The sequence below is a fragment of the Gasterosteus aculeatus genome, chromosome 10, assembly GCF_964276395.1.
Source record: "Gasterosteus aculeatus chromosome 10, fGasAcu3.hap1.1, whole genome shotgun sequence".
Classification (NCBI taxonomy): Eukaryota; Metazoa; Chordata; class Actinopteri; order Perciformes; family Gasterosteidae; genus Gasterosteus; species Gasterosteus aculeatus.
In genome coordinates this window covers 9,760,063-9,785,012 of record NC_135697.1, presented here as the reverse complement: position 1 = coordinate 9,785,012, position 24,950 = coordinate 9,760,063, and the positions used below count along the sequence as shown (strand labels likewise).

The 24,950-nt window shown below is 46.6% G+C and overlaps 1 protein-coding gene across 8 annotated transcripts in view; it reads right to left on the bottom strand.

Annotated features, from left to right (window-relative positions):
• The window catches only part of kcnq4 (potassium voltage-gated channel subfamily Q member 4), a 35,281-nt gene extending 12,864 nt beyond the window's left edge, over window positions 1-22,417 (bottom strand). For all 8 annotated transcript variants that reach the window (XM_078081608.1, XM_078081610.1, XM_078081611.1 and 5 more), the window contains exons 1-4: window positions 21,506-22,417; window positions 1,470-1,560; window positions 680-806; window positions 370-545 (exon numbers count right to left, since the gene is read on the bottom strand). In XM_078081608.1, the coding sequence (XP_077937734.1) occupies window positions 370-545; window positions 680-806; window positions 1,470-1,560; window positions 21,506-21,807 (696 nt within the window). In that variant the 5' untranslated portion in view covers window positions 21,808-22,417. The remainder of the gene's footprint in view (window positions 1-369; window positions 546-679; window positions 807-1,469; window positions 1,561-21,505) is intronic.
• Window positions 22,418-24,950: the final 2,533 nt, after the last annotated feature.

The following is a 24,950-nucleotide window of genomic DNA, read 5'->3' as shown; positions in this document are numbered from 1 at the left end:
GGAGGGGGTCAGCTGTCAGGTGTGAGGCCACCACAAAAAACACCAACTAATTACCCAAAATGCAGCAAAGGGAGAGTTTGGTGTTTGAGGGCAGTGAAAGTAATCAGGTTACAGCTGGTCATCAGTTAATGCACCACATGTTCAAGTTATTCATCCCATTAGCAACCATTATGACCATCATCGTCAGCTTTTTAATAAAAAATCCCAGATGGACAGTATGTGGTTATAATGACTCATCATACCTTCTCTATGATTCCTGACCAGTGTCTCTAAACGTGGCCATTAAGAATGTAATGCAAACTTAAGAAAGTGTGTCTTCGTGGTGCAGCACGTGCTAAAGGAGGCCTACGTTTGTCAGGTCACTCCTACCTTGCTGTGAGCATAAACCACTGAGCCCAGTAGTTTCCAGGTGCCTCCCCGACGGTCCATACGAACCATCCGCAGGATCTGCAGGAAGCGCATGCTGCGCAGGGCCGACGTGGCGAAGATGTTGCCCTGCGTCCCGGCCGCTATCACCGCCAGCGAAGCCACGAACACTATGAAGTCTGTGCAGATATTAGGAAAGAGATGAACACAATAAGCATTCTAAAACACACACAGGACTGTACTGCCAACTCATTCACACACACACACACAAACACACACACACACACACACACACACACACACCAAAACCTACCTATGACACAGAAAGGCTTCCTGGCAAATCTCAGCCGTCCCTGCCATCCGCGGTATCTGCAGCAACAGCCAGCTGCCCAGATCCTGATGAAGTACTCCAACCCAAACACCACGATCATCACAAACTCCTACAAATCACGCACACACACACACACACACAGGTCAGTGACATGCAGCTGTCAAGTGAGCGTACACTTTGGCCGATCACTCAAACAAATGTTCCACCACCAACCCATAAAACTTTTTATGGATGTCTGTATCATTTGTTTAGCATGTGTCTCAATTTCTCAACAGAAAATTGTCCCCTTCAACAATACATTCAAGTTAATAATTATATTCAAAGCATCACATTGGTATTCATCAAGAGAACATGAAGGTGAATACGGCAGCATAGAAAGTAACAAAGCGAGCATCAAGTTAGGTACATTTTCAAATAACCAGCACTTGTGCTACGCTATGCAGCATATGTCACATCATCATTTGACCTGGCTGGTGAAATAAAGCCTAAAATATACAAAGCAACGACTTTATGTTGTTATATTTTATATAACAGCATAAAAATGAATTTAAAGCATTTAAAAGGAATGATATATTACAACACTCTATTAAAACGCCTCTCTTATGTATTTGTCTTACTTTCTGTTTTTTTGCAGATGATTCGGGCGGTTTGAGGTGCCCTGAACCAATCTGTCATTATTTCGGAGTGTAAGTTCACTAATGGTCAGGTGATTGATCGGAAAAAGAGAAAAGAAGGGATGTAAACGTGAGAGAGAGAGAGAGGGAGGTCGTACCAGGATGAAGAGGCCTTGGTTGGCAAACCTCTGGTGGTCGGGGATGGTGGAGAACACAGACAACACCAAGCAGCTGAACACCAGCAGAAAACTGAAACACACAGTTACAGACATTTGAAAACAACCGCAACAGAAATAACACTCCCGGGTTTCATAAATCCCCGCAGGGCGAAAACAAACGGACTAATTGAGGCTGAGTGATTAACCGACAGAGAAAAACAAGGTCGCACATAAGCAGGATAAGATGTGTTGATCTGTAACAGCGAACACGAGCTCGCTGTGTCAGATTCGGTCACTTGCACGAGCATCAGAACAACGTTCACAAGCTGAGTTGTTTAATGCGACTGAATGTGAAAGTATTTCGTTTTTGGTTGGATATAAACGACTGGAATAGATTACCGTTACTTCCTTCACAGGACGACTGTACTGTAAAAATAATAATGTCCCTCATACGTAATGGCCACTTCAGTTTGAGAATAAAACACAACATAAATTCTGGTAAAAGGGGTCTTATATTGGAGGTGCTTTCATGATTGTATAAACACTTCCATGACTCAGGAGAGGAGGGAAGTCTCGAATAGACGTCAAGTTGTCAACATCCCTTTAAATGCCCTACACTGATTACACACACAGCGCTTGATAATAGTGAAATTCTCCCGTGCAGCTGTTCCATGATGTGAAAAATGACCTACCTCCAATAAACTAAGGGCGATGCATTAAGTACAACTTCAAACGAAGAACATTTATGTTGAAAAGAGTGAGCTGCTTGATGAGGCAACCGCCACACTCTGTCCCACTTAAACAGTGGAAAAGGTTTTGGGGAGAAGTTTCAGAGGAGAACTGTTGGCAGCAAAATTAGAAAGAGAGCAGAGTTCTTTTAGCAGGAGCAATTTAATTACAGGCAGTGAGGATGTAAAGTTAATAAAATGTATGTTAATAAAAAGGTATAATTTATGTTCTCTCCGTTTTTCATAAGTGTTTTATGTTATTTATCTTTAATTGCAGCAGTAGGTAAATAGAGTTGTTCTGTATTTTCCTGTATTTAGTATAATGACCTTACCTTAAAAACTTTCATTCTTTTGTTACATCACATCAACATGATGGCTTTGGTTTGGATTATCTTTGGAATAAACAGTAACACAACAACAACAACAACAACAACGTGACCGGTGGCACGACAACATGTTTGGTAACAGGAGCTGAGCGAGGCCCGAGAGTCTCACACAAACACTCAGAAGCGCTTCGCACCTTCGGTGCCGTGTGAATAGCTGGCAGACAGAAAGGATTAGCGGTGGGAGGGCAGCTGCTGGTCCAGCTGGTCTAGATGTCACAGGCCCAAAGTTACAGAACACTTGCTGGACGCTGGACCACTGCCCCGGCCCTCACACAATGGTGCCCTTTCTCTGCGCTTAGTAATGCGATCGACTTACCGTTACTTGTTTGTTCCCCGTCCTCTAATACGACCCGCGGAGCGTTTCCTAAATATGCCCCCCTCCCCTGGCCGCCACCCCCCCTCCCAGCACGCCTCATTTACGTGTCCTTGAGTTCCAAACACGAGGTCAACGTTGTGACTGTGCCACAGCGTGGAAAAGATCACGGTTCTGGTGAAAAGTAGGAATATATCATGTCGTGTCATTGAAGTGGGACTGATGACGTTGATTCAGAAAAGCAAACTGAACGTTTTGTTATTTTAAACCACGTACATAAATACAAGCAAAAAAAACCTGCCAGGTGCTTAATCAAAATCAAACTAAGGTTTGTGAAATAAATATAAAACGTATTTTCGACAGCTGCTTTTAAAGCGGTTTGGTGTGAGTCAAGAAAGCAGAAGCTGCTGCTTGAAAAAAATAAGAAATACTGAACTGCATCATAGTTCACAATTCAATAGAATTAATGCAACAATTAGAGAAAAACAAGAAGTGAATCTTGCAACTCACTGACCATCATTTAGAAGACTCTCAGACTAAAACCACGGGGGTTTGAAACTGTTCAATCTTTTTTGTGACACCCTTTGATTAATGCACATTAGGAACCTTCATTTCATCAGAGAATATTTTGATCCAGAATTACTTAGTTTATCAGTTGAAACAACAATCAGAATAGTCACTCTTCTGCTGAACTGAACTAAATAGTGAGATGAGCTCCTCCCCCCGATTCTCCAGAAACCGTCAAACTGAAAAGACAAACTTCTGCAAAACCCCTGTTTGGTCACCACATGAGTCAGTGGAAGAGCCACTTCTCGGGCTGGATTTGTTTTGTCTGCCTGGCTGGCACCGTTTGCAGATGGCAAGACACAATTTAGGTAAATTTTAAGACATCTAGGAAGACACGTCATACCAAGCGTGAATAAACAGGACCGGCCCGAATGAGGCTTTCAGCGGTTCCCTCAGGCTGCATGCGCGCTGGATGGTTCCAGCCGCAGAGGAGTTGGTTTGGAAACACTCGGGTAACTCAAACAATGCATTTTGGTCGTTCATCACCTGAGTAATGTGCTGACTAAACTGTCTGTCATTTTCCTCTCAATTAACTTGAAGCGCTGTGTGGATTTCCATAAGGAGGCGATTAGTTGGAGCAGCATCTTCTAGGTGGTTTCTTTCGTGCGAGTTGTGCTTTACGACAGGAAACGAGCCGCAGCACAGACGGAGCGATCGACCGTTTGGCTTTTACAAAATGCAGACGCAACATCCCCGCAGAATTAAGTTACAAAAAGCAACTTTACGTTTTTCCCGAATGTGGTGCTCTCGCTTACTTGCAGCTACTCCAAAACGCCGCGCTGAGTTGCTGCCGGCGGGCGTCGTAATATATGTTGGTATGATTGTTCGTACGGTATTCCTGTCACTTCTATTTCATTACTGTAACTTCAAATCATCCAAACCAACCATGTCTCCTTATATTAAATCTGCCCAGGCCTGTGGCTGTCAGTTAGAAGGATTGGTTACTAATGAAACATCCTCCAAGCATGAGGTCTAACATCGTGGTAAATCTTATGAACATATATGGCACATATGTTGTCCCCTTTGATCACGCTGTATCAAGTGTTTAGCTGAAGCACCTCGTACTGAATGTAGTTCATTCCCACTGAGTAAATATATGAACAAATAATACTGAAATAATAATAATTAAATAGATAAATAACTGAAACGGGTGAGATGATATTCAAGCCAATTACCAATGCATCTGAAGAGGGAGTCAGGTTTCTGCTGAGGGCACACTTTTCTCCTTCAAAGCATCAGTCAAAATCCACCAAATCAGCGCAGCCGGTCTCAAGGGGAAAAATCAGCTCAGGCCTGAGTGCTTCACTGACCTGCCTCAACAAAATGTATTCCAATTGAAGTATCTCAATAAAGACATCTGGAAATGAATCCAAATTCAGGATTTACGGATACAAATATCAGCGTGAATAATGCCCTCGTGGCAAAGACAATAAGATGAATCAATGAATATCTCCTTAGAGTCAAAGATCACAATGCCTCGGCTCCTGCGTATTCAATACGAGGGAATCATCCGCTTCAACCGGCCCGAACATGTGGCCACACCTGGAGTGAGGGGAGGGTAAAGTAAAGTAACATGCGGATGTGTGGATACACTATTGGTCATGCAGCGAATCAAAAAGATGATACGATGAATAAAATAAACATTCAGCAGCTCAAGAGGTTTATTGTAACGCTGTCTGCGTTAGTAATTGCCAGAACTTTTAGAAAGATGAATCTGCGATATGCACACAGAATATCGGACTTTTTTCCAAAAAGCCGGCAGAGTGTAATTTGTCTCATGCACACGGTGCAGAATCGGGAAAAGTGCAAGCACAGTGAGACGGAAAGAAAGAAGGAGAGCACATGACTCTTCATCTGCAGCAGGCAATTGTTACTCGTGTTACCCATTCACATCCCAGATACGGCATACGGTACAGCGTGGGTAACCCATCACACACCCCAACCAGCGTGGGTAAAGTGCACACAACGTAGCTGACGGCCCGTGAAGCTCCAGAGGGCCATCGGACGGCTCGTGGGGGAGACAACAAATACATGCAGACTAACAGGGCGGCCAGATTGCTGTTAATGGAGGCTGGGCTGGGTGCTTTTACTGCCGTTTTCCTGTAAGCATCCATAAGTGAGACGGGAGCTCTCTCCCGCATTACTTGGACTGGACTGTGAAACCTTTTTTTTTAAGTGAGATAAAATGGGCATAACCAGTGCTAATACACCATATGTGACATTGCGTGTCGCTGCGTTGCGCGGCGTGTGTTTCTATGTGTGTTTCCAATGCCGGGGTGAGGCGGAGCTGCATTGTGGGAGAGTGCACCTTTGATTCAATCAGCTGTGGATGATAAAGCAGCTATCAGTTACACACAACAGAGGAGGCGGAGGGAGAGGAGAGGGTGACAAAGAAGACCGAGAGGGGAAAAATACAGAGAAACGGATGAGAGCGTGGTAGAGAAGCGTGAAGAGAAAGTCAGAATGATGCCAAAGAGCAAAAGAAAGAGCGGCTGGAAGGATGAAGTTGGACATAAAGTGAAGGAGGGCAGCGCGGGGGTCATGTTACCGCACCTCCAGCCGCGTGCACGTGCATCAATGAAGCTCTGACGACCGCTCGGGGATTGACCCGCCACCTGTGCACACGCTGCAGACGCACAAACACGCATACAAAAACAACAAAACCCACGCTGAGTTATCGAACTCACACTTGCAGTGACACCTTCCACAAGGACACACAGGGGTAAACATATAGACCCGCTGCAGCAAACGTACCACAAACAGCTCAATGAGAGCAGGAACGCTTCTCCAATGGCATATATATATATATATTATAGAAATGTCACCTTGGACATGCATGATTTCTAACTGTGTTTACAAAAGTGTGACACGCAGAGACACACACACACACTTCACAATGCTAACAGCAGCTAGGTGCTAACAAACCAGACACGAGGAGAGAAACTAGGAGGAAAGAGCGTGAGCCTGTGGAGAGCGAGGAGGGCGAGGGAGTACGTTGCGAGCAGAGAGAGGGGGGGGGGAGAAAGGTGGAAACAGTAGAAAGATATTAATAGCCTTCCCGCTCTACTTAAATAGGAACTGCAGGCAAAGTGTGCGCAGGTAAACCTGCAGAGCACAACGCAGTACAGCTCAGAACAGGCCGGTCCCCCGGCCCGTTAGTGACGCTCCCCCTTCTTCTTCTTCTTCTTCTGGGACAGCAAACTTTTCACGGCGGAAACAAAAAATCAACACACAAACAAATATTAGATGAAAGTGCTTTTTCATGAGGAAATAAGCTGAGTAAGGAATTCAGGGGCTCCAGTAGGACGGGGGAGAGGGGAGAGGGGCGGGGGGGGGGCATTTTCCTCTGAATGCCACACACTTCACAAATATGACACGAATGGATCAATTATTCAAAGAAACGAGATAAACAGCGGTGCGCCTCAGAGGTGTGACCCCGGCAGTTTGCCTCACAAACGCCCCGAGCAGATGATTTGCTTTATTATATAAATGGGATTTTGCCCACGCGCTCTCCATCGCAGGCACACTACTACCGTTCAGCCACACGCGCACACACACACACACACGCACACACACACACACACACACACACACACACACACACACACACGCATTCAGACACTCACCAAAGAGCCGCGCTGCTCCGTTTTCTGTCTGCAGATGATGCGTTTCAAACAGAGTGCCAATTAGACTGATACATTTTCCTTGCTGGAGAATGTCACCCCCAGTCACAACGCGCGCGCACACACACAAACACACACACACACACACACACACACACACACACACACACACACACACACACACACACACACACAGTGCCTGCATACTGTCAACCGATCGCATCATAGTTGAGTCCTTTGTTCCTGCTTTTCATTCATTGAAGGTGTACTTTGAGTTGCATAGAACACCAGGAGAGCGGGTGAGTGCTTGTTGTGTCGTGACCTTCGCACGCTGGGATACTGAATATCAAACACAATGGATCAGGACTACAGTGCTGCAAAACAAAAGTTAAATGCGGTGTGTGCAGCTGTGAGGATTTCGGTGATACATTGGTGGCTTTACTGTAACCATTATACTCAAGGAACCGGCAATAATGATTTACCTTTGTTCCAACTGCAGTCAGCGTCACGCGTTAGAAGGGGAAGAAGTGGTTAGGCTTCCTAACAGTATGAAATATGCACCACGTGGGACTGTACCTCCAGTGCACAAGCTCCTGAAAACGACAATCCAACACACACACACATCCGATACAGCGACTGGCCAGGTGACTGGATGCGGACACAAGGCAGGGTTTGAATTCTTCTCTCAGGATTTTTTTTAATCCTCCACACCCTGAAAGAAAGTGTGAGTTTTTTAATTTCAACATAAAACCACATTCACAAACATCACTTGAGTGACTTCAAAGCGTAATACACGGGTGTCAAACACCGGTCAATGTTTATATCGGTGCAGAAGGCGCCAACACACAAATAAATGTGTATTTTAAACTTCCGTACTACACTCATTGTGAGAAGGAATGTTCTTGTCAATGGTGGTTTCCTGTGCCGCGGTGACATGACTAAGTATACGTGGTACAGATTGTTAGAGACAGAGGAAATCGCATCTATCCAGTAAATGGGGCAAAATGAAAATATAACCACAGAGGAAGGATGAATCCAGGATGTAAGGAAGCTTTCGTGGTTGTTTGTGTGTCCGACGGGAACTGGATCAATAGCAATGACACACAATTCCCTGCTCATTGCTGCCGCTTTGACTTGGTGGGAGTATCAGATGGGGGCAGTTTATGACATCAGGGCAATGCGGTGTAAAACTGTCCACATAAATGATAGAAAATGTGTGTGATTACGGAAGGAGAGGCTAAGGAAATGTCCGCTAAGAAATAGTGTCCCCTGTAAAGACCTTATAATCAAGCAAACACACACAAACTCTCCGTTGTTTCGGATGCCTTTTGTTTTTTACTTCCACTCTTACTTTTCAGTACTAATGGACTTGAGAGCTCTTGGCATTTAACTGTGGTGTTGTTAGCACCGCTGAGGTGTCTGGGCCCACACTGCACACACCAGTGTGCTTGTGCAGCGCTGACATTTCACCATTGAACCAGTGAGCGAGCTCAACCTTCACGCAGCGTGGATCGGCGGTGCTGGAGGTTGGGGACGGTCTTTGTGGAGACCAAAAAGGAAGCAGAGAGATTTTCTGCACTTAATTTAACTTAACTTGAAGAGATACACCAGCCAAACCCACCACAGGGCCACAGGAGCAAAAGTTCATCGGAAGTGTTGGGATTGGCGGAATCGCACCGCGAAAACTCTGTTACCTCCCTCCCTGAGTTTCAGGCCAATCATCATTACTCTGCAGGTCTAACGTTGTTACCATAGCAGCGGGGATCGCCGGTGATGGATTGCAGCGGGTCAGGGGCATCTCTCGAGGATTAAGAAACAACAAAAAGAAAAACGGTGACTGTAACATTTTAACTCGGGGGGGGGGGGGGTGTAAATGGGATTGTGACCAGCGGTTTGAAGCGAGGTGTGTGAGAAAGCGAGCCGGGGTCACGAACAATCCTGCTGGTCAGCGGATCTTGAGGAGGAGCGGGTGTGATTTAGTGAGGAAACAATGGCGGTGGTAATGTTAGGGTCAATATTACTGATACCAAGGTTCTCAGGCATATGAATGAACCCACGTGAAAACAATTGGATTCAGATAGTTGACTATACAGACATACATTCATTATAGGATAAAGAGATAAAATTGGACAGTTAAATATGTTTCATTGGGTAAAACTAAACCACTTTTAATTTTACAGGCTCCATAAAGTCCTGGACGTTGCATCCACGTGGCACACAAGGCCAAAAAGATCCTCAGTGATCTCACCCTACACAAACATTAACTCTTCCCATTGTTCTCGCTGAGCACACTTAATCTTAAGGGGCCTGTGTGGACCAACGGTAACTAAACAAGGCTAAATGTGAAGATAAAGTCTTAAGTGGTCCCTGTGGACGGATAACATCACGTTCCGTCCCCCCGTGTTCCCTGAAAAATAACATCTCTTAAAAAAGAAAAAACACAACACCATCTCTACCAGACGACCCCTCTGTTGTCAGCTGGTAACCGAGGCAACGACCCCATGAGCCTAAAGTTGGAGTTCCTTCCTTGACGGAGGGCCGCGGGTCGGTACGGGACAGACAGCTGTCGGGGACTTCTGTGTTCGGCTGTCCGTCCCCTGAGGTTATCTCTGCCGTGATTAAAGCCGAGCTGGTGGTACCGGTCACATGGTACGGACGGGCTGCACGGCCACTCCTCCTGCACGATGTCCCTCCCTGCCGCCCTGACTGAGCGCCTGTCCCTGCGCGTCTCTGTGTAACTGTCAGAGTCTTTATGTTGTGTGTATTCATAAGACAGAGTCCAGAGCCACGTGAGAAGGACTTACACCACCCAGAGGACCCCTGCAAACACCCCCACCTACAACCTGACCAATTGTCTTCTTTAATGCTTTTTACGTTTTTTTAACAATTGTGAATCGTTATGGGTGAATGGAGCAAAAGTTCAACCATCAACTATTCAACCATGTCTGCCATAACATTGTCATGGGAGTTGTTTTAAATTACTAATACTAATACTGTATTTTCCTCTTTAGGGGTTTAATTAAATTAAATGTTCTTCTATTGTCCTAATATTCAATTCAGAGAATTTAAGACTAAATTAACTTGGAATTGTTGGGAGATCCTTCTTTCGCTTTAGAGCAGTCCAGATTATTATAAGACTTTGATTCAAACGCAGCACAGCCGTCAGATAAACACTGGTTATGTGAACTCACAGCATTACTACAGTAGTGATTCTGTGTAAACCTAATTGGTACATTTGTATGTAATGTCACCTAAAGACAACACAGCACACAGAGTTGTCCTAAGTGGGACCACCCTGCGTGTGGGCCGAACCTGACTACCTCCGGGTCCGCCGCTATTGGCCAACACTGAGAAGCTGAGGTTGGGAAGGTGGATTTAGCTTTTTTTATTACTTGACCACTTACACAACATCTAAGAAAGAAAGAAAAAAAGTAGTAGGCTAAAGGGTTCTGCTCCCCATGTACTGCTGCTTCCGCTCCCAGCAAACGCGTAACAATGTCTTTATCAAACTCCACAACTACGGTTCATCACTGTTGACCCTTGTTCAGTTACTGAATATAGCACAGGAAGACGTGGCCTTCTGTTTGCCTACATAAATACCATCAACAGCGTTGTGCTGTTTTCCCCCTCTGGGCCTCACGTAAAGCCAAAGCAGGACGAAGCACATTCGCTAAGTTTACACTGTTCCTCTTCAAGTCCTCACTTTGAGTTGCTGGACACTCAGAACGCAAACGTCCACATACGCCTTCAAGGTTCTGGTATCATTTTAGTACCACAACAGCTGATTATTTGGAGATTACGGCTAAATGACAGAGATAATGTCTAACAGTACGAGCCTTTGAGCCCTTCCACTCCCCTCACATCAGGTTTTTTTCCTGTCACTTTTCCCTTCTCACCTTAACTTCTCTCCTCCCCTTGTGTCCTCCTCCCTTCTTAAGCAGCGACGGGATGAGAGTGGACCACTTGTGGGCCTCTCAGACGCACCCTCTCCCCTCTTTAACTCATTACAACCGATTAGTTGACAGGCCGTGGAGAGGAAGGAGAGACGACGCTCTTCTGAATTATTCATCCCTCTGCTGAATCCCATCGTACCTGCTGCTCTTTCTGTCTGCCCAGACGTCTCGGATCTTAGATTCTGTCTCGCTTTCTTGTGGACTACTACTTCCACACTGAAGGCCAGGCTATGCTTGAAAAAGAAAGACCGAAGGCAAAGTTGTTCCGAAGCGGCTCGCCATTCGTCTGCCGATTCGTCGCCAGACGTCTCTAATGGGTTTTTATACTCCAAGAAAGGCTGATTATATATATTTTTTATCATAATTTTCTCTTTGTTTACCTCCTATTAAAACTAAACTGATATTTCTCACAACTGATCAAAGCTCTCAAAACGGGAGAAGGAATCAAAAAGCCCGTTCAGACACAGTCTGTCCCGTGCTGTCGCCCCCCTCTGCGATCAGCCATTTGACGTCCGCCATTGAGATGCGTTCATGGCATCTGCTAAACGCATAAAACGCCGATCGGATCGTCTAACTTGGTTACCAGACGCGGCCGTAGCTCTGGTGCACCCGATCTCCTCCTGGATGCGGCGCGCGTTAATCTGGCATTCTGCTCCCATGGCAACGGCATGACGCCACGGTGGGCCAGAGGGCGGCGTTATCAGTGCTAACCTCTAAATGAGACACACGCACACACACACACAGCTTCCATTGCCGTGATAATATGATGAAGTACTCTATTAGCAACTCTTTAAAGGGATCGGCGTTGGCACTGGGATCGAATTGTTTAAGAATAGATAGTCCTAATCATTACCATCATTATGTACAGGAACAGAATGTCTTCCTTACTGCTTCTTTCAGTTTTATTGGCCCTGTCTAAGGGGCACAGGACAGGACGCCGTTTGGACATCACAGGACGCCCCGAGCTCTGCCAACCTGTGATATCGGGCAAATAGAGAAAGGAGAAAAAGAGGGAGAGGGGCGATGATAAAAAAGAGACAGAGGAAGAGAGGTGAAGACAAAAGTGGCCGTAGCCACAAGTCGCATCAGTCCGACACAGACAGAGATAATGTAAATGGTGGACAAGAGACACGAGAAAGAAGTGGTTGAATAATGTATTGGAAAGACGAGGGGGGACAGTGAGTCGAGCAGAGCCAGAATGGAAAAGAGCAAGAGATGAGGTATCGTCTGTGAGGTCTCATCACACACTTGCTGACGTTGCTTTAATCTCGGGGCCAAGAGAAGACTGGAGGGCCCACCGACACACACACACACACACACACACACACACACACAGTTGCAGAGTGAACATGGTTGCTGGCATGTGGGAACAGATTTACTGTGTGTTCGTGTGTGTATGGAGCAGCTGTTTTTTTTTGCAAAAGGAGATAAAATTAAAAAAAACGTGTGACAGGACTCCTGCATGACATCACAGCAAAGTGAGGACAGTTTGATGTGGCAGGTTTATGTTTGTGTTTGTATTATATACTGAGCCAAAGTCAACTCTGTATTTTCAAAAAAGAAAACACGCTTTGACGTGGACGGAAAGCTTCTCGTCGACAATGAACGTTCATTGTTTTCAATATCCGTCGTAAAAAGGGAGGCGATTACTGAGATGTGAGGCCGGAGTTTCAACAGAAGCAGCAGCAGCAGATGTTGGGGACCCGGGGGAGAGCTTCTGCCCTCCCTATCGCACAGCCTGCTGACTTCAAGCAGATATTAACCCGGATAAAGATAGAGAAGGAATAAAGGTACGAAGAGGAAAAGAGGGAGGGAGGAAAAACAAAGAAAAGAGGAGTTAGAGGACCGAGAAACAGATGAAGCAAAGAGAAAGTTCTCATGTGAAGAGACGAGGAAACCAAGCAGAAAAGCTGAAAAGTAGAAACCAGGAAAAGAAGAGATGACAACTCGCGTGAATAAAGCATTAAAGAAAGAGCGGACGCAGCGTAGACAAAAACAATCTCACAAGAGCGTGAGTAATTACAGCTCCGTCGTTAACATTTGATTATTGTTTATGTTCTGTCCACTAAGCAACCGGCCGGGCATTTACACACACACACACACACACACACACACACACACACACACACACACACACACACACACGCACGCACGCCATCTCCATAAACCTATACATGCATGAATACACACGCAGTTTGCAAACGGCGGAATGCCAATCGAGACCTTACCTGACAGCATGCACCATCAGCCACCTGAGCAGTGACACACACACACACACACACACACACACACACACACACACACACCTATATGTATACAAACACTGCAAAGCGCTCTCTGCCGGCCAGGCAGCCCTTGTTAATACGCTCCCGCGTTGTGATTTTGTTTGAGCTGTGTCTCCATGGCGCTGCTTCCTCACATGTTTATAGTGACCGCCGTTATAAATTAAAATGATCTTAACAACACTTAAGATGGGCCTCGCATGCTGGTGCAGCCAGTGCAGGGGGACAACAGGAGAAAGGCACAGAGACCTGGGCTATCCCAGGACCCGCAGAGACGAAGGACAGAGACAGACAACAAGCAGAAAGGGCAGCAAAGGGAAACTGGACGAGAGAAAGAAAGAAACAAGCTTTGCTGCAAACTGTAAGTGGGACATGAAGCAGCTCCTGGCAGCATCACCAAACCGCCCAAAGATGCCTCCACAACCAGGAGCACGCCGCAGGGATGCCTGCACAGTGTTGCAGCCCCGTCCTCGTCCTGAAAACTCCACGCACGGCGCTCACGTGCCAGACGGGTTGAAGTTACAAACACCCGGAACGAGGGGGGGGGGATAAAATCCGAAGAGGCGGGAGCGAGTGATGGAGCCTCTTTGGTGGTCGGGGGGCCACGGCTTCAAGGCTTCAGACTCACTGTCATGTGCACGGGGGGAAGGAGACAAGAAGGAGCGGGCTTTCCCGCGTTGTATAAACTAACACGGCCCTTATCAGCGCTTAGCTACAGTTACTTTCAATATTATTCAGCATCGGCGGCGTGCAGCTGCAGACACCCATTAAGGTCAGGTCTTAAGTGTGCTGCATGGCTGGAGCTATTGATTTATCTTCAGCGCGGCGGTCAGGGCTTTGCAGCCACTTGGGACACACAGACGCGGGTTTCCCGAGCTCCTCCTCCCCGTAACTCCTATTCACCCACGAATACCGTGATGAAGACGTAGGCCCCGCTTACCCCCATTCATTCAAGCCCTGACACTGAAAATAAAGCTTAAAAAGCCGAATGTTGTGCGGATCCTGCCGGGGACGGTTACAGTACAGGTGGAGACAGCGTGCTGCAGTGCTGAGGGCAGTTCTCTGGAAACGTAAGATTTAATAGAGGAGCGCTTGGCAGGGCAACTGCGTATTTACAGAGCGGGTGACGTTACAGAGCAGCCTTCGCTCGGCTCGGCCCGCGATACGTTTCCAGTCCCGAGATAGTCAGACTTTACCAGCAGAGCCGTCTGTCGTCGCCAACGTCCTAATTGTCCTGTTTTACGTAACGGCTGTGCGGCAGAGGAGGACAGGGTGTCGGATGAGACGTTGCAGTGAAAGACAGCGGCAAGGTAACGTTGATCAGTCAAAACAAACCGGGATTGATGGTGTGCTGTGAATATTGTCTCACTTTACGCCTTTATGTTGCAAACACACTCAATTTTTTTCACAGACTTTTTCCTGTTGTTTTTATAACTAAAGTGGAAAAAAAGTTCATTTTAGTCTGTCTTTTGAGAGCAGGTTGGGCCGCTGATAATGATAATTAATGAAAATAAGGCTTTTGATGTACATTTGATTGCTGGTTTCAACCCGTTCCATTCATTCATCCAACATTTCTATTAAAGAATTTATGAATTACAACCATCATTTTGGAAAACAGGCTCTGACATTTAGGTGTTGTAAACCCTTTTGATATTTCTGTCCATGAAATAATTTATCCCAAGCGATTTATTGCGGCACAAATGATTGCAGTCGTTGTTTATTTCTACCCTACAACCAAAGCTCGATTTATTCCACCTCCTCAGCATCGTTGTATACACGGAAATGTGTCAGCAGCTAAGAGGAACGTGCAGTTTGAACAATATAGTCTCCTGAGGACGCCCAGGGGGACACACTGGCAGAAATCCCAGAGAATTAACTAAAATCCCCCACCAACGCTGTTTTGTTTAAATGAGTAACTGCTACGAGAAAATGACACAACAATTTGTCACTATATACAGCACCTGTTGTGCATCTACTCGAGCAGAATTGCCACCTCTGCATAAATCACAGCTGCTTTATATTGCGGAGAGACAGAGAAATGGAATAATAAGGTGTACTGAGACAGGGAGCAGGGAGACCGCTTTGGGATTTTTCACATTTTTAAAGTAGATTTGATTCTTAGAGGGCCCTGACTATTCAAAATAAAACTCATTGGCATTTCCCTCTGACTCTCCCGAGCACATGCCACCGTATTCCTGGCTCGCCTCAGCGACAATAACGTTACATAAACACAGACTACTGCAGATTAGATGGTGTCAACACCGCTGCTGATCCATCTGCAAGAGAATGAGACGAGACAATTACCTGTGACTCTGGGTCTCTGCACAGTGCGTTTGTGTGCGCGTTTCCATGTTTCAATTTGTTTGCCTTTACACTTGCTGGGCTGTCACGTAAATAAACAACATCACGATAATGGTGGGTGGGTGTGTGTGTGTGTGTGTGTGCGTGACCTTTCCCTGTATGAACGTGAGCAAAGTGAGCAGGACTGGATAGTGGGGGGGGGGAACCTGATGCCGGGTCGGGTATCTCAGGACAGACGGTTCCCTCTCCAGGGACACTTATTTTGCCCTGAAAGGAGAAATTAATACAACAACTAACCTCGACTCGCCCCCTCTCCATCTTACTCCAATTCCTCTGTCGCAACCTTCCTACGTACCCAACACAAATCACTCGCACCCGTCCCTCCTTTGCAGGACGACGAGGGTGTGAACGCCTCCGAAAGCGCGTGTTTCCGTTACTGTTTGTGAACCTGCCGTATGTACGCTGAGGACCTGACAAATGCTGCATCCTTCTTCTCTCCCTGTTGGCTTTAAAGACACACAAATGTGTATTTTAAAATAAAACTGGAGGGCAATTAGAAAAATGTTCGAGCACAAGGATATTTTAAAATTTATTAATATATGGGTTTGCTCCTTTAAACTATTTTTTTAAATATTTGATTATGTTCCCGACAGCAGCACCAGGACATCAAGACCCCAAAACGATGTATCCAAAACGATGTCTTTAAAATCTGCCCAATGCCGTCACTCTGGACGTTGGTTCCTCCTTCACTCAAATGAAAAGAAAGATGTTCTACTGAAGAAGAACGGTCAGGGCACTGCTGGGTGTTCCTACACTCTAAATACGGAACATCATTAAAGGTTCTCCAACTTTTCTCTAATGAAGTCACTGTTACAAGTACGTACCCCTACTCGTAAACATAAGTTTACATCAATTTGTTTAAAGACTTCTACATGTGTGCTTATTTTACTGGACAAATAACCATTGCAACTAACAATTATTAGCATTTAAATGATTACATGCAGGTAAATAGCTAAAGAATAACTTTCAAGCCAAATCAATAAACTACCACATATCATAAAAATTCAGTCACATTTAAGAAGTGTCTAAGACCAATAATAGTTTACAGTAAATCATTTTTTTGCTAGATTTACTAACCTGTAACTTATGCATTCAACCATTAATACTTATTTTTCTATTTTCTTATTTGTCCATCTGCCATGTTTTCAACGCATGGCTCATCTTACTTATCACACACACACACACACACAGTCAATTAAACAAAAGAGAGATTACATTCCCGCTCAGCAGGAAGGGATGGAGGGAAGGATGGAGGAGAGAGAGAGAGAGAGAGACTGACGGAGAGCGAAGGCGTTTGGGCCATAAAGGATTCTTAATGGAGCAGAATTTACACGACCCGCTGAGGTGAACAGATTAAAAAAAAAACAGCCGCGGTAATTGAACAACAAGCCTCCAATCTGCAGTCCTGAGCCGGTTAGAAGCCGCGCACAATGTGCCGAGTGGCTTTCACCCTTCACCGATTTATTGCGCCACCTCTTGCTCCACTACCCCCTTATTTTCTGAGTCATCAATAAAAACACATTCATGCGTGGACTGAGGAACAAACGACAAAACAGAAAGCTTTTTTTCTGACACACTGACATCAATAATTAAAAAAAACCTTCATCACCAAATCCCTCAGTGTTTGGGCTTTTTTTTTGGAAGGATATCAAAGCGATGGATTTTAGTCGGCTTTGAGTCACGTGGTTGAAAATCTGGAAAAAGCGGACCAGACTATTTGCATGACTGAGGTGAGAAAGTAGAACAGCGGAGTTAAACCGTGTACAGTGGGTGGGAAAAGTGCAAGGATAGAGGAAACACATTCAGCGTACGGCCACAGTTTCAGAACGCATCTTCTGCAAAGATTGCAAAGTGTATTTAGTGTGCAGCAGCAAGAGTTAACCATGACCACCTACAGTATGTACAGTCGCTCAATCAAACTATCAGCAGAAGGCTTCGGCTTTGCTTGCCTTGTTGTGGGTATCTCCCTCCACATCTATAAATAATGTGGCTTTAGGCTTTCATAAACAGAAACCATCGCTCGTGCCATAGAAGGTTAAAGTGAAGGGATTCCCACACGTCACGCGACTCTAATCTGCAGCTGGGCAAAGATTCACGAGAGGTTTATTTTGTGAGGCTACTGTTCAGATTCCAGGTAGGGATGTTATTCCTGCAAGTACTGCAGATGTTTTACAACCAAATGCGCAGCTCGCCACAAAGTGGTTTTGAATATTGACGTTGCAATCCTGAAGATATTCTCACTTCTTGTCCCCGGTTTGGATAAAGCTCCAACAACCCTTTTTCTTTAATGCAACTCGTGAAAGTCTTTCTGTTATGTCCTTCTTCTCTGGTAAACGCATATTATTTAGCGCGTCATCAAAAGGAAAGAAAGCCCTCTAGAGCTGTAGTTTCTCCAAAACCTCCCAACCAGCCCGCCGGGAGGGCGAGCACAGAGCTCCTCGTAACAAGACATTTCTCTCCACGTCACTAATTCTTATGCTCGAGGTCATGTCTGAAACCCTAAATAATACATGACCGGTATATTTTCACCCTCCTTAGAACCATCAATCACTCCGGCTGATCTGTGCTCGATCCTTCATTTTCCTGTGCGTCCACGTGCACTATTTCTGAATATTGTGCAGTGTGGGGGGGGGGGGGGGGCTAAGGGACTAGGATGGGGTTGCGACAGCCAAGATCGAGACATGGCGTGGTGGGTTTTCATTAGCTGGCACAATGCACTGCGACCTGATTGGGGAGTAATGTTGGACTGGAGTTCGACCGCCCCCAAAGGAGCCCCAGCTTACGGGCAAAAAAAAAAATGGGAGCCTCATGTGATGTCTATATGTGGCACTGGCTTTGGTGGGGGAGGGGTCAGAGGTGAGGGGAAACATTGAAATCAATCCCTCTGAATGTTGTCGCTCATCGGGGAAAGGTTTGCGGACGCACAGAGCAGAGCACCAACAGTAAAGCGGCCGCAGCGATTATTTGATCAATCATTTAGAGCAACGGGTAAGAGAAAATTCCAATCAATCACTCTTTGGCGGTTTGTCTGTTTGATGTCATCGTAGACGTAAAGTTTTTCATATTGCACCCTTTCCTCTGGGGAACCATAATTATCACCATTTGACACTTTTCGTACACTAAACGATGATTCAAGAAAAATAATTGTTGTTATTTTTGATCATGAAAATAATCATTAGAGGCCGTCCTTGACGACAGCTCCTCGGGAATACACACATGCAGACCTTCTTGCCGGGCCGCTGCTTGGCTGCAGCCCGCTCGGACAAACAGACCAATACCTCCTGCTGATGTTGTAGTTTTACAGCAGGTGACACAAAGAAGCGATTCAAAAGGTGACAGGAGTTATTTTACTGTGAGTGAGTGAATGGACCATAACAAGACGAGCGCCACTGAACATTTCACGCACCGTTTGAACAAGAGCATCGGCAAACGCCGGATGCTCTCATGTCGTCTAGGCAACGGGTCGGTCTGGAGACCAGAGGAATTCTTGTTAACGTAGGTTTCCAGGAACACTCTTTTAACAAGTTACTGCAAACTTAGAATTGCTCCACCCCTTTCTTCTTAGTTTTTTTTTTTTTTTTAGTTCAGTCTCTTCATCCGGCTAAGGAAGCGAATTAGCATACTGTCTCTTTGAGGATGCATCTTCGTGTGCAGCTGGGACAGCACCAAGGAGGGGCGAGGAGTGCGGAGGGACCTAAGTGGGCGCCCGTGGAGAGACATTACATCGGAGAGCTCCTTCACACGCTTTTCCCCAAACACGCTCCAACACACATCTGCGACGAGAGGCTCTCTGGAGGCAACGCATCTGTTTAAGAGTCCCCCCCATTACGGCGCAGGACTAATTAAAGGTTCAGTGGAAGTTTGCAAAGCGCCCTACGCAGCAGCAGTGTGCGGCTTAATTTAATTACAATAGATCAACGCCGCCTTAATTGAACTTCCTCCCAATTCATTTTCCTCGCGTAGGTACACGGCTCTCAGCATGGCGAGCGCCTCGAGCGTAATTAATCAAAGCAACTGCACAGCTCAGGATGATACAGCATCATGGGAATGATACACTCAGCTGGGCATACGTGAACTTAACATAAATCATGTCAAAGGAGGATTTTTTTTTAAACGGCTGGTATAAGACTTTAGACATCGGAGAGGCGACTCACTTTCAAAGCCGGCTCAGTCTTTGAGGCCGAGGCATCTGAAACCTGATCTGGGCACCTCAGAGGACCTGCCCTTCCTCTCTGGTGGAGAAATAACAATAAATGCCATGGCTGCCATCCACCCCGACACCCGGCTACATCAGGGGGAATGTCACCCGTGTTGGGACAACTACGCCGCAAAAGGCCACGCTCTTAATGAGAAACGCACAGACACAGCAGCGCGTTTGCTCCTGTGTCCGTGCACTTATATGTGTTCGCGGCCCCCCCGTGGGAACCGAAGAAAGCCAGAAACAAATTGAGAGACATGAAAGAGCTGAAGGGAAAAGCGAGGCCATAGCGGCCGCTGATCTCCACTCACTAATATGATGAGAACACATGCGAGATGTTCCGCAGTGGGGTTTCCCTGGTATAAACACATGATGGCATTGGCAGGGTGGACCGCTGCTCTTTTCTAAACAACCACGGTGAAAGGACAGCCCGGTCCAAGGAGCTCCCACACATAATGCTCCGTCCATTATATGCCAGATGCAACCGCCAGCTGCCGGGGCACAGCTGTCCTGGGCTTTGCTTGAAAAGACAGCGGCATACACTGACGCCCATTAAATAATTACTGAGGGAAGTTTTTCACCACTACCGTTCATACAATTGTTTTTAGGTTATTCAAGAGATTTAAATGTAAAATCTGACACGGATTCACGTTCAATCAAATGAATATTCAGTTTGGTTTTGGAAAAATCAGTGCTGCATGGCTCACATGTTAGTGTGGGCCGCTCATACTTTTCCAGTGTTTACATGCTGTATACATTATGGAGCATATATGGCACACGGGTACTTTAAATAGTACACAGACTGCGCTTGTAAAGTGCTTCCACACAGTATGGCATTCACCCTTTCATACGCTGATGCCAGGGGCTACCATGCGAGGTGCCACCTGCCCATCAGGAGAGCCAACATTCATACACGGCTACGGGAGAAGTGTCAGTGAAGGAATACTGTGTGATGTTCAACGCGAGATTAGTCTCCATATCAAAAAGCTACCACGTAACAATGAATTTAAATGGATTCAAGAGGAGGGGGTGGGGGGGGAGGTTACCAGGGCATTATTTACTTACTTTACTGACGTTTTTAAATTCCCTTTCACATGTCAGCCCTGATTCTGTTCATCCAGGGTGCTCCTGATGATATCATCACTCAAAAGAGGGGGGAAACAGAAGACCCCGTGTTGAGATGATGTGTTTCATGTAACTGCGCTGCACGAGCAACTCTGCTCCGTTAATTGGAAAATACATCAAGAAACGTCTGGCGCATAATAATCTAAACTCACGATTGCCAACTAAAGTCACTTTTTCTTTGCTCACTTACATAACTGGCTTTTACACATCTTTTAGTCGTTAAAAAAGTCCAAACGTTTTTAAAAAAAAGTTGTAAAACGTGCTTTATTTCGTCACTCATTAACAAGGTTGACGAAGAAGACGAAGAAGAAGACGCAGACGAAAAAGAAGAAGAAGAAGAAGAGGACGAAGAAGATAACACAGAAGAAGAAGAAGAAGAAGAAGAAGAAGAAGAAGAAGAAGAAGACACAGACGAAAAAGAAGAAGAAGAAGAGGACGAAGAAGAAGAAGACGCAGACGAAAAAAAGAAGAAGAAGAAGATGAAGATGATGTACACTTACATGAACGCGTGGTAGATGAACGCCCATCCTCTCGGTCTTTCCAGCACGTTGTACAGGCAGTTTTGCAACTTTCGGTAGCGCTTGTTGGAGGCGGACGTATTGGCCCGGGGGCCCGGCGGCCCGGGCAGCGGGGTCCCCAGCAGACCGGTGCGGTTCGACGGGTGTCCGCGCTCCGGGCTGGACGGTTCGCTCCTCTCCGTGTGGACGGCGGTGAGAGCCACGAACTCCACCCGCCTGTCGTCGCTGGAAGTCGGTGGCGCGAGCATTCTGGCGCCGCCGTTGTTCGACGGGCTTTCCGGCATCCTCCGCGGCGCTCGGTCGAAGGTGATCGGACGCCTCTCACTGGGTCGTCCGCGGGAGCGCGCGCCAAAGTTTCGACCAAGTCATAGTCCGGTTTGTCTCGCCTGTTACGTGGACCAAAACTACTCCGCTGGTCAGAACGCGCGAGTTGAAACCATCACTGCGGTCTCGGTTTACTCAGTCGAGATGTGAAAGTTATCTGTAAATCAAGTCGCGGTTGCAGAAGAACAGATGCGCATGACTTAAACGAGTGCGTCGCACCGGCACGCGACCTTCGGCGATCATTTTAAATAGGCAAATGTGAGAAGACTAATTATCACATATGCACTTAAACTCCGAGACCAGAGAGAAAGTCCTGTCATCCCTTTGCAGAAGTGGCCCAAACTGAACTCAATCATCACGCATTGCACATTACCATAAATACACTAGAAACGTGCAGCCGTAATTCCCTAAAATAAAAAGCCAAAGCAGGTGACGCGCGTGTGTGTGTGTGTCTCCGCGGACTAACTACATCCAAGTCTCCCCGATGAGCTCGTCTGAGCTGTTCTTGTACTTTGAATTTGTCTAGAGTGAGACTCGCCCAGTCGCTCACAATCAGCCGTCTCCCCCTCCCTCACCCCTCCTCCCGGTGCGTCTCTCTGGTCCAGCGCTCCGGCAGGCGGGGTGTGGAGCGCGCACCAAGTGGAGACCATCGGCACGGTGCCAAGAAACGCAAGGTGGACAACTCTTTTAAAACTGGTGAAATGACCGATAAATGCGCTCCGGTGTTCGCACTGGGGGTCACAGGTGACCGGGGAGAGGATGGCCGGACGGGGGTTTTCTGGTTTTCCACCGGAAGGACGGGAGTCTGTTAGAACTGATAACCAGAACTGCTGCGTGTGCACACGCTCAGTGCTAAAACTATCCAGGGGCCCCGCCTACCTTCTTTGATTTTTCCAAAACACACATTTAAATGGGATTTTAACAAACGTTTATTCTGTGGAATGAAACTGGCGTGCTGCAGAGACAGGTGCTCAGCGCCTCAGAGGACGGAGCTTTCTGGATCTGTGACAGTGACACACGAGCGTTCTGGAGAGCTCACCTGCCGGAGGGCCTCCAGGCGGTGAAGCCCAAACCTCCAGCTGGCCTTGGTGAATCTTGCCCACCAAAAGTGACATCAGCAAATACAAAAGTAATTCACAAGGAAACGCGTCTTTGAGCTGATGTCTCTGTTCAGATCAAGCAGACGCACCCAAATGTGAACTTGGAGTCCAGACTCCAGAATTGAGGACTTTCCAGGAACAAACCTGCACTCATTGCTTGTCCTTGGTATTATGAAAGTAACTCTTAGTCACAGACATTATAATTCAGCTGGCGGCTATGAAATAAAATCAACTGCTGACAGCTGCAGTATTGAAACAGCAACATCCAATAAAGTTTTTAAACTGTTAATTTCCCCATCTAGTATTTTGAATTATCAGAGGTAGAAAAGCATATAAACCGCTGATATTTTGATTCTATAAATCGATTTTTTTTCTAATAGTGGAGTCCTGCAGAGGCCAACCTGCCAAGGGTGAAAGGTGGAGGTCCAATCCAAACGTCTAATCAACACAAGCGCATCCTGCGGGGGGAACCCCCCGTCACCACTCTCTCTCCCTTGGCTTGGTTTCTTTTCTTCCGCCTGTCCAAACCAGGCAGGCCGGGGGAGGTGGGGAAGGAAGAAGGTGCCGACGGACAGGCCGACCCAACTCTTACCCTCTGGGATTTACATCAAAGTTCCAGCGAGGCAAAAACCCTGCACTCCCCCCCTCCCACCCCCACCTTCGTTCTATAACAGTACCAGCCCTGCTGCAGTGTTGCTTTCACCCAGTAATCAACACTCAGGGCCGGGCAGCAGAGAATCCAACGTGGCCTCTGGGATCACGGTGACAACACACAACAGCTGAGCAGGGTCAGACTGTAAAATATGGGACCGTGTAACGGGCAGCTGGCTGTGCAAATGTATATTACCAGAACACGAGGAGGGCTGTAAGCTGCTGTGGACACAGACTTGATGGTATTCAGGGTGGAACCATAGTCGGCGGGGGGAGAGGGGATGGTGGTGGGGGGGGGACCCAGGTCTCCAGGGGCTCAGCAGTAGCCGTTGTGTTCCCTTCACGCCCGCCTTTTACCCTCGCCGTTGTTTTTCCACTGCACTTCTCACTCGGAGCGTTCACTCACGCCCCAAAGAGCCGTCTGAGCGAAGAGAGTCGACAGCCACTCAGGGAATCTATGGGAACTTAAAAACCCTCGCGTCAGCAAATGTGAGCTACGCATAGTACAGTGCACGCTGGCTGCGTCCGACCCCGACAACCTTTGGTTTCCGCTGTGCCCTCGGACGTTTATTTACGCCACTTAATGGCTTTCCCAGAGCATGCTTTTTTTGCCTTTATTTAATCTCATCGCTCTTCTCTTTTGTAATCGGTTTCTACATGGACAACATGGGAGGGACCAAAAGAGAAGGACAGAACTGTCAATGTTGTGTCCGCTGTTTTGTTTTTGTTGTTGCCGTACAGTCAACCTGCCATTCTGCTTCATCAATATATTAAGTGCGAACCACTGCAGCCAGTGAGTGAGTCAGGAAATTACCGCCACGTTCACTCCGTGGCCCATTCATGAGCAATGAAAGGATCCTTTGTAGCTTACGCAGCGTGTAGGAAGTAAAGTTACTTCATTTCCGTCAGACGACAAGCCTAACACACACAACCCCGAGCTATACATAGATATTCATTATTGTATTGTATTATATATTATACATAGTATTATTATATATTATGTTTAATAAGCATGGGAAGTATGTCGTTAGCATGAGCGCATCAAGCTAGCCGAACCTTCCTGGTGTGGTTAGACGTCTCCGTCTTTCAACTCTTGGAGGAGAGAATGGACTCGCACTCGCCATCGTCGTTAGACTGACGCCTGACAAAGACGAGCCGTGATGGTGACGCACAAGTTTGGGGCCAAACTGGTTTGTACCCCAAACGACGCGTCACCGGCGCGCTGATTGGCTAAATTGTATGTCACAATGAAATGTCTTTAGTCAGCAATTGGCCAAACTGCTTCATAGACCCGCCTCCTTTGGGCACATGCAGGAAAAGCATACATGTTCTGAAATAAAAAGAAAGATTAC